Source organism: Cucurbita pepo, chromosome 7 (assembly GCF_057944985.1).
Source record: "Cucurbita pepo subsp. pepo isolate OVF chromosome 7, ASM5794498v1, whole genome shotgun sequence".
NCBI lineage: Eukaryota > Viridiplantae > Streptophyta > Magnoliopsida > Cucurbitales > Cucurbitaceae > Cucurbita > Cucurbita pepo.
The window spans coordinates 8,965,857-8,977,045 of record NC_141804.1 but is presented as its reverse complement, the minus strand read 5'-3'; the positions used below and the strand labels follow the sequence as shown (position 1 = coordinate 8,977,045).

The following is an 11,189-nucleotide window of genomic DNA, read 5'->3' as shown; positions in this document are numbered from 1 at the left end:
TTAATTGGTAATTTATAAGACCACAATAAAAAAAAAAAAAAGAAAAAAAAAATACCAAATCCAAAAGATTTCTCTCTTTATATGATACGTCTTTTATTTATTTATTTATTTAATAATTTAAAGATAACAAAGCAAATGTGAATTATTCACCACAAACTCTTTATTTTATTTTATTTTATTTTATTTTATTCTTCCATTCACTGCCAATCATTTATTTTTAAATTATTTTTAAAAAAAAATTTAAAATAATAAATTCCATAGATTTTATATATTTATTTAATAATTTATTGATATTGACCACAAACTTTAATTATTATTTTTTTATTTCCCTCTCCTTTGGGCTTTTGGGTTGTTGGGAACTAGTTGTTTCCCAAAAGCTTATTTTTTTTTAACTAATTAATTAAAAATTTAAAAACAATTCCATTTTGGCTTTGAAAATTATGGCGGTCGAGTTTAAAATTTCGACTTGGTTAGGTTAGTGACGTGGATGACTCGAATAGGGCTCACAGTTTAATTCGATCTAACCTTACCCTTTTATTTTTTTGGTTGGGTGGAGTTGAGTCATCATCGGGTTGTTCGTCTTGTAAAACTAAAATATCAAACGTTCACAAGGATAGTGAGAGTTGGGTTGAGTTGTAAGCTCTATGTTACGGTTACTCGGGTTAATCGGCCAAAAAAGTTTCAAATCTATGAACCGGTCCAAATTAGAGATTTCAATATGTCCCGTCATACACACGGTACATTTTGAAAAAGGTCGAGTATTAAAAATACTCAATAAGTAACCGTTTAATAGCATTAAACATGGATGCACTATGAGACCTAAAACATGTCGTTTCTTTTCCTATGATTGAGCGGACCATTAACCCATGATTTGAGTTGAACTGCATGAGCGGGAATTTTCGGAGACTTTATCCCGACTAATGGGAATTCACACTCAATTAATGGAGCCGAGTCTCATCCGTCATAGTGTCTCGTTAATTGTCACATTCTCACGAGTTACGTATTGACGTGGCATTCACATATGCATGAGGTCTCCAAACTGACTATCCACAATACTTGGCATACGTGCACGTAGAACCCTCACATATCCAAACTAACCCTAAGATTCATCAAGAGAGACATTTACCTTTAAACGTTCTTTGACAATAAATTTTATTGTCTTAGAACATCGGCAACCTCAACGTAACAAATCGTATAAATTAAGCATAAATTAGAGGCCTTAAAAGTGATTTCGAGGTCATAACGTTTACTCAAAAGCTTGCTAGTTAGTTTGAGCTCAATTTTGATTTCGTTGATCCAACCCTAAACGTAATAGGTACTTTGACACGTGTTCTAAAATTTTATAGGTAGGCTCAAATCAAACCAAACCACGAATCCAATCTCTTGCATGTACCACCGAAAAATGCTTTAGTGAGGGCTTGTAGTCACTGATGGAACGAGAGATAGGAGAGAGAACCACGTTTACGACCCAATTACTAGAACTGTTCAAATGACCCAAGAACCCGACCAATCGGGACTATGCAACCCAAACTATAAAGGTTCGATTGAGTTACATTTTTTTTTCCCGTTGAATTTTTGAAAAATCGAAATTTTGAGTCAATTCGCAGGTTAACATTTTTTTGGTCAGGTCAACCAGACCAACCCAACCCTACCTACCGTACTTCTAAGATTATTATGAAAATTAAGAATATTTGACGTTTCGAACTGAATTTAATGATATTTTTATGACTCGTCAATATTTGATATTTTAACATTTTAGTTATTAATATAACATGTATTATAGATAAGTAATTTTTTTAATTACCCGAAAACTTAACCAAACTCAAGAATAGAGAGATGAATTGTGAATTCTATTCAAGTTGTTCAGCTCACCGATCTAACCAACCCGAAATATTGGGTTAGTCCAAACTCAGTGTACACCCCTACCAATTACGCTTACTGTGCAGCAACTCCGGCAACTCAACCGCGGCGGTCGGACATCGGGCAGCATCAGGCAGGTGGTTGGGCTACCGGTTGAATACCAAACGAGGGTAAGGGAGAAAGATGAAAGAAGGCCAAAGTGAAGAGAGAGAAGACGAGGGGTACGGGTAGTAACCGGTGAAATCCGGCGGAGAGATACTCGCACCGCCGTGGGTGGCCGGAATCCTGATCAAAAGAAGTTGCACAAAACCCATGTGGCCAAATATGGCATTAATAATAATGGTGAAAATGTTTGTTTAAGTGGCAATCATGCCATAAATATAAAAAACAAAAAAATGGAGGGCCCAAGTGCAATTATTATTATATTTATAAGAATAATAATTAACAACAACTTTATGAACCACCAATCAACAGAATTATACTTTAGGGTAGAACCTCAAATTTCCACATACTTTTGGGCATCAAACTAAATACCTAAAAGTTAGGATCATCTTTGCAAAAAAATAAAATACAAAAATTTGAAAGATTATATTTTTCACCGAGAATCTAACTCCCGTAATTCTCCGATAGCTACCTCCGCTTCATTTTTTAAAAAGTCCCTACCTCACCGTGTATATCGTATGACTGAACACGTTTTCAAACTAGCAAGTTAAACATAGTTAAAAGGTGTTCATTTAACACGTGGGGAGCTGCCCCGAGCACGAAAAATGAGAAAGGGATTAGGGAGAGATTTTTTCTCGTTAATTAAAATGGGATAGGAGACGAGGATTATATTTTTCGTCTCTGCATACACACATATATATATATATTTATTTATTTAAAAATGGAGTTTTTAAAAAATATTTGAATATTATATTATATTTTTGTTTATAAAATACTATTAAATTTATTAATATAATTTTTTTTAATCTTATATTATATTATATTTTTGTTTATAAAATATTATTAAATTTATTATTATCGTCTTCTAATATTATATTATATTTTTGTTTATAAAATATTATTAAATTTATTATTATCGTCTTTTAATATTATATTATATTTTTGTTTATAAAATATTATTAAATTTGTTGAGATGATTTACATTTTTTAATACAAATTATATTAAAAAATAGAAAATATTCCTTAAAATAACCTTAAACGAATATATATTTTTAAATATTTATAAAAAGATGAATTTTTTTTTTTCGCGTAGAAAATTAAATTCCCACGAATTTCCCGTAGAGAATCCGCACTTCCAATTCTTACAAGAGAAATTTTGCGAGAATGAGAACTGAAATAGGTCGCAGGGACGAGAAGGCTTCCACGTCCTCACCTGACTCTGTGGCTAAACATATTCAAACCCTAATATTCAATTATTAAAATAACCGAAGAAGCCCTAATATTACGCTTTAACTCAAAACTCATTTTCAACCTAAGCTCGCAGGATACATTGTTTTTCGAGTTAAATATCTAATCTTTATATCAACTATATAATATCCGAACTAGTTGAATTATATTCAAATTAATCGTAAACAAATACATTTTAAATTCAAAGGCTAATTACTCACGGAACTCCCAGATCACTATGGCCGACTTTCGTCTCTGTGTCGACCAGTTGGTCTCACAGTCAGGCAGGCTTATACCATTACGCTTACGAGCCGAATCTTAGCTTGAGCCTACCTTCGCACACCTCTGTTACTCATTAGGAGGCATCCACCCCAGATAAACTATCCACCTTGCAGTGTCCCGCCCCCCCCGAAAGAAACCTCGGTGCGGCGGTTAGGCATCCTTAGACGAAAGAGTGGTCTTTTAGGATTGGTCGTTGTGTGTCACCACCTCCCACCTATCTGTCCTACACATTCGATCAAGGTTGTCACTGTAAAGCTATAGTTAAGGTGCACGGGGTCTTACCGTCTAGCCGTTGGTACTCCGCATCTTCACGGATAATTATATAAATTGTATAAATCATTCATCTCTATATTCCATCTCGATCCAACTTCAAAATATACTAGAGGGCGTTCGATGTCGGATCCTTTAAGCATCAAAACCAAGTAGAATAGGCAAAAGGTAACATTTTTGATGAAAGAACAACACAAATGGGAAGAAAAAGAAAGTGACAATCCACAAATTATTGCGAACTGTTTGAAGAGAATAAATTATTTTGTTCAACTGTTTAAATTCCTCTGCCTCCTCTGCCATAGGCTTCAGAAGAGACCAGAGGGAGCTCAAACTTTCTCTCTCTTCTCTCTCTCTTCGAAGCGTTTTTTGGGTTTTAAGAACAATTCTTCCAAGTTTCAATTTAGTGGGGTTGAAGAAAGTGGTTTGTGGTGCTTGTTTTGCACTCATCAAGCTTTAATTTCAAGAGGGTTTTTCGGGTTTTTTTCTCTTTCTGACAATCTCTGCGCTAATTCTTCCAATTCACTCGATTCCGAATGTCATTTACACTTCAACGGATTCAATTCTCTTCCTCCGTAGCCTTTTCTCTTGAATCCACCCGATTTTAGTGCAAAAAACAGAGCGTTCACTCCAAATTTCGCGTTAGAAATGGAGAATTTCATCGGAAAACGTAAACCCACCATCAGCCTTTCGCTATTCACCGCCTTGTCCGGTTCATTCTCATCTGATAGAACGAAATCCCCTCGCGATTTTGAGAAGGGCGTTGTTGGATTAGGCATAGTAGCCGCCATGACCGATTCGGACAAGGTTCATGAAGCTTTTGTGTATTCGAAAGCGGCTTCTCCTAGGTCATGCTCGATTCCGATCGTTTCCTCGGCTAAACCTGCGGCGAATTTTAGAGGTGGGTTTAACCTAGAAAAGGAATCTGAGGTCGTTGATGAACTTTCTGAAAGTTATACTTGCATAACTTCACATTTTGGTAATCAAACGTTTGATAAGCGGGTTTACTTTAATGGTGAGCTTGAATTCATCACTGGCCGCTCTTCGAGTGTGGTGAGATCTGGGGTTTTTTCCACTTCCCCCATGAGTTTTGGTGTAGCAGAGAGAGGGTTTTGTGCTGCTGAATTTTTGAGCTCTTGCTATCTCTGTTGCAAGCAGCTTCATGGGCTTGATATCTTCATGTACAGGTAAATATCACCTCTGCCATCCTTTTCTCCTTTGTTCTTGGTCTCTATTGGTTGCCTGATTCGTGAAACAATGAATCAATTTTTAGTTAAATCTATGGAAGAACATTGAAACATGAAAGGTTTTATATTCTCTGTAAGTTGTTGAATCATGGTAACTTGTTGAATGTTTTTGTTTCTTTGGTGTTGTCTGATTGTGATGATTTTCTCTTGGTTGATTCATTTATGATATAGGTTGAATGAATGATTTTGTTTTCTTAGTGAAGTTTTGGATGAGCGATTCATTGATTTTGTGAGATCCTACACCGGTTGGAGAGGAGAACGGAACATTCTTTATAAGGGTATGGAAACCTCTCCCCTTGTAGACGTGTTTTAAAAACCTTGAGGGTAAGTCCAAAGAGGACAATATCTGATAGCGGTGGGCTTGAGCAGTTACAAATGGTATCAAAGTCAGACACCGGACGATGTGCCAGCGAGGAGGTTGAGCTCGTAAGGGGGGTGGACACGAGGTGGTGTGCTAGCAAGGATGCTGGACCCCAAAGGGGTGGATTGTGAGATCCCACATTGGTTGGGGAGGAGAACGAAACATTCTTTTTAAGGGTGTGGAAACCTTTCCTTAGTAGACTCGTTTTAAAAACCTCGAGGGGAAGCCCGGAAGGAAAAGTCCAAAGAGGACAATATTTGCTAGCGATGAGTTTGGGCTATTACAGATTTCCTCATTCTATTTGTTCATGAGATGACTCTTTAGGAGCGGTAAGTAGCTAGCACCGATGTGAGATCCCACATCGGTTGGGGAGGATAACGAAACATTATTTATAAGGGTGTGGAAACCTCTCCTTAGCAGACGCGTTTTAAAAACCTTGAGGAGAAGCCCGAAAGGGAAAGCCCCAAAGAGGACAATATCTGCTAGCGGTACGCTTGGGCTGTGCAGATTTTGGGGCTTTACGATAGGTTTCCATCCTTTTGGATAGTTTCTTTTCTAGTGCAACGATTTGTTGAATTACATAATTATTTTAGATTTGATGTGGCCTTGGAGTGGGGCCCTGTTTCTGGTATTTGTCAACATGATTGTGTTTGTTCCTGGATTGATATGATTGAGTTTGGTTATTGTCTCCCTTAGAACTTATGTCTGCATTACAATTCAGGTGTTTCATAAAGATGTCGTAGCTTATATGATAAAGAACTTACCGTCTTCTCGTATAGTTAAGTCGTTGGGGGTTAAAATGGTCCTATTTTTGAAGTACAACGTCGCGGGTGGGGTGCGGGTGGGGTCTGTCTTTTGGAAGATAAGTTAAAGTTTTTGATCAATAAAGCTACACTCGTGTCGGTGTTAAAATGGTTATTTTAAAATCGTGTTCTGTTCTTGTAAGAACTAAAGAACTTGCAGTTTGATGGTTGCAAGAGATGAGAGTAACTAAAGCTGCCATTAAATAGTTAAGAAGCAACTGAAAATATTTCTTTCAAGCCAAGGAGGAATGTGTTCGATTACTGTGAGATCTCACATTAGTTGGAGCGGGAAACGAAGCATTCCTTATAAGGGTGTGGAAACCTCTCCCTAGTAGACACATTTTAAAACCTTGAGGCTAACGGAGATATGTAACAGGTCAAAACGGACAATATTTGCTAGTGGTGGGCTTGGGCGGTTACATATGGTATCAGAGCTAGACACCGAATGGTGTGCCCGAGGAGGGTGGATAGTGAGATCTCACATCCATTGGAGAGGGGAACGAAGCATTCCTTGTAAGAATGTGGAAACCTCTCCCTAGTAGACGTGTTTTAAAACGTGAGGCTGACGGCAATACGTAACTGGCCAAAGTGGATAATATCTACTAACGATAGGCTTGAGCTGTTATAATTACGAATACTGTATACACAAATAAGTGGTATCACCTCTGAGATGCAATTCTTGGTTTAATCTCTTCTTTGCTTCAACTCTAAAAGTTTGGCTGTTTCTTTCCTTTCTTAATGAGGACTTAAGTGTTCATTTTAAGTTAGCTACAAGTGCACAACAGCAGACAGCTATTATTCCTTTGTCTGGACATTATACTAATCTTTGAATAGTATATGACTTAATCGTGGGGCGATAATGTTGGCTCGACTCTTTCTTGGCTAATACTTCGAAGATACCTCCTCGAGTATCATCGCTTACATGGGTTTGTTTGATGTTTGGACTTCTATGCCCTTCAATAATCATATAATTTCATGCTTGCTATGTAGAGAAAATCTTCCTCATCTTATTGTTGTTCTAATGATAACGATGATTCGTGTGGAAAGATCTGAATAATGAATAACTGTTTCTTTTATCGATCGAAATATCTGAATCCTGAAGCTGTTTCTTTTGTTGATCGAAAGATTTGAATCCTGAATAGCTCTTTCTTTTGTTAAGTAGAAAGATCTGAATCCTGAATAACTGTTTCTTTTGTTGATCGAAAGATCTGAATCCTGAATAGTTGTTTCTTTTGTTGATCGAAAGCTTTGAATCATGAATAGATGTTTCTTTTGTTGATCAAAATATCTGAATCCTGAATAACTGTTTCTTTTGTCGAGCGAAATTATCTGAATACTGAATACCTGTTTCTTTTGTCGATTGGAAGATCTAAATCCTGAATAACCGTTACTTTTGTCGATCGAAAGATCTGAATCCTAAATAACTGTTTCTTTTGTCGATCAAATTTTCACCACACAAGCGTTTTAATCAAGATATTTCCAGGGTTTCTTGTCATGTAGTTCATGTGGTTGATATGAGATGACATGTGAATGAATATGAAACTTTAGCAATATGGTTGGCTTCCATCCAAGATTCTCATGAACTTGGAATCTTCCTTTTACCATGAGAATGACTTTGCTGTGTTCCATTTATTATGCAGAGGCGAAAAAGCGTTTTGCAGCGTCGAGTGCCGTGACAAACACATAAGAGGCGACGATTGCAGGGACAAATGCGGAGCGGAGGCCATGAAAGACTACTCGGCATCATCGCCTTGCTCGGTGACTGGTCCGCTCGCCTTGGCCTCGGGCGTAGTTGCAGCTTAGTAGGTAAAAGCAAAAAGCACACAGAAACAAATTATAAATAGGTGATTGATGGATGATAAGCAAAGAGTATCAAATAAAGTAGTAGTGGGTAGCAAAGACCTTGTAGAAAAGGCTTACAAATAAGATGGTTTGTATGATGCAAGTGTTATATAAAATGTATGAATTATGGGTCATATAATGTGATAATGATATGATGTGATAAAACTCTATTAGCTTACAATACCCATAATATTTGATATTCAACCTTATTATATTATACTAGATATCTTATATTATATTATACTATATGGTCGGGCTCTATTATATTGTCCCAACTTTTAAATATTATTTGAAACGACGATTCATGAGCTTGGCGGTTTTTTACTTTAGCTCTTGGGCTCGAGCCTCAAAAAGGTTCATTTGTGGTTAATCTTTTAAATTGTTTTAAAATAACCATTTTAATCATGGTTGCCAGTTAGATCGTAATGGTGTAATATATGGATGATATGACTTTGAATATGTATGTAACGGCCCAGATCTACCGTTAGCGGATATTGTCCTCCTTGGGCTTTCCCTTTCGGGCTTCCCCTCACGGCTTTAAAACGCGTCTACTAGGGGGAAGGTTTCCACACCCTTATAAATGGTGGTTTGTTCTACTCCTCAACCAATGTGGGACATCACAATGTATGTATTTACACGATGTAGATATGTATGTTATATACATTGTATCAAAGTTTATGAGTACTCTAGTCTTGAACCAGTCTAAGGGCTACTAACCAGACATAAATGCTACTACTCTTAACACTGGTTTTATAGCTTTTATCACGACGTCGTCATTTGTACATGAGTGCCTTACTTTTACCTGAAAAAAAATAAGAGTAACTAAAATTTCATAAAACTCACATATCAAACATTCACACGTCAAAATTCACAAGTCACAATGCATTACTTAGTAATAAACATTAAATATTCTTAATCTTCGTAATAATCTTAAAAAAATGTCAACCCACAAACCGACCTGTAACGACCTAGATCCACTGCTGCCAGATATTATCCTTTTTGGGTTTTCCCTTCTTAGGGGAGGTTTCCACACTCTTATAAACGTGTTTTGTTCTCCTTCCCAACCAATATGGGACATCACACAACTTAAATTTTCAATTTTTCGAAAATTTAACCCAACCCAACTTTTATAGTTTGAATTAGATAATCTAAATTGGTCGGATTATCAGGTCATATGAACCCCCTAAAAAGTATACAAATATTTTACTAGTAAGATTTCCCGAACACCCAACACATAACTTGTAATCATCGGTCTTATGGCGAACAAAAATTTTTAACAATTAAAATTTTTTGGAAACAAAAAGAAAATAAGCTTTTTTAAAGTGTTGAGTAACTTAAACTTTATAATGATATCATTTCTTTGTTTAGAGATACTAAGTCCAATCAAGTCGGCAACCTATGCATGTTGTTACCACCTACAAATGCATGAGTGTATTTTAATTTATTTGACCATATACTATACTAAATTTCATTACATTTATTAAAAAGAGATTACGTATATATGATTGTACGGGTGTACTTGGGTTTGATTGTTCGGGTTGTAAAATTTTCAACCTAAACACAACCCTTGCTAAATAATGAACCTAATCGATTCATAAATTTTTTAAATTGGGTTGATTAAGGTTGTTCGAGTGGTTTATTCAATTTTTTTAATAAAAATAAAATGTTAGTTTGTAAAACATAAATATAAAGATGTGGAAACTTTTCTCTAGCAGACGTGTTTTAAAGCCTTGAGGGGAAGCCCGTAAGAGTGCCCAAAGAGAACAATATTTGCTAGCGGTGTGCTTGGGCCATTACAAATGGTATCAGAGCCAGACACGAGGCAATGTGCCAACAAGGAGACTGTTCCCCGAAGGGGGTAGACAAGAGGCGGTGTGCCAGTAAGAACGCTGGCCCCCGAAGGGAGAACTTACAATAAAACTTTTCAATTATTTGAACTCAATCCAACTCAAATAAGTTCAATTAATAAAAAAAACATTTGCTATAATATCATGTAATAATTGATGTTTGAATACAAAGTTCGAGTCATAAGATGACCTTTTGTTATGAAACTCTTGGATTTGATTTAACAACTTTGTCGAAGAACAAGATCTTTAGAACGATTAAGAATAAATCTAAAGGAAAGTCTTGGAACGGATTACCTTGACGATCAAGATCAAAAGTAAAGAAAACTTGTTTTTAAACTCATGATTCGAATCATTCCACAAGATAGCTTAATCTAGACTACTTGAATGACTCTAACATGCAAATCTAAACACAGGAACAAGCTCAAGAAGCATAATATGCAACTTTCATTTTAATACAAAAAATCTTTGAACTAAAGCAACATGTATGAATCTTGTCATCCATCCTGAAATCTTTGTGGCATGATTAAGACAACTTATTTCATCATTTGATATCGGAGCTTTCCCTTGTGTTGATTGATCCTTATCATACCCACCAACTATCACCCGTTATAAACGTCAAATATTCTTAATTCTCATAACAATCTTAAAAGTAAGGCAGAGATAAGTTGGCCTGTGAACCCTATTTTAACCTGATCAAATCGAATCAAATTTTTTGATTTTTCAAAAAACCCAATTCAACCAAAACCGAAAAAAACCAAACCCAACCCAACCCTCAAATTTTTCTATTTTTCAAAAAACCCAATTCAACCAAAACCGAAAAAAACCAAACCCAACCCAACCCAACCCTCAAATTTTTCGATTTTTCAAAAAACCCAATTCAACCAAAACCGAAAAAAACCAAACCCAACCCAACCCAACCCTCAAATTTTTCGATTTTTCAAAAAACCCAATTCAACCAAAACCGAAAAAAATCAAACCCAACCCACAATTTGTGTTAGTCGAACACGACTCTCCACAATGGTATGATATTGTCCACTTTGAGCATAAGCTCTCGTGGTTTTGCTTTGGGCTTCCCCAAAAGGTCTCACACCAATGGAGATAGTATTTTTTGATTATAAACCATGATCATTCCCTATGGAGATAGTATTCTTTGATTATAAACCCATGATCATTCCCTAAATTAGCCGATGTGAGACTTTCATCATCTAACAATTTAAAGTGCATAATCCGAATTGTTCGGGTCATACGAACACCCCTATTACCTGACGATCTTTCTCGTGGCTTTGTTGCT

General features: G+C 36.2%; 1 protein-coding gene across 1 annotated transcript; it reads left to right on the top strand.

The window, feature by feature from the left end:
• The first annotated feature begins 4,096 nt into the window (after positions 1-4,096).
• LOC111798702 (FCS-Like Zinc finger 14) lies at positions 4,097-8,297 on the top strand. Its single transcript, XM_023682007.2, has 2 exons — positions 4,097-4,985; positions 7,850-8,297. Exons 1-2 carry the CDS (start codon positions 4,447-4,449, stop codon positions 8,010-8,012), a joined length of 702 nt encoding a protein of 233 aa, XP_023537775.2. The 5' UTR covers positions 4,097-4,446; the 3' UTR covers positions 8,013-8,297.
• The last annotated feature ends 2,892 nt before the right edge of the window (positions 8,298-11,189 follow it).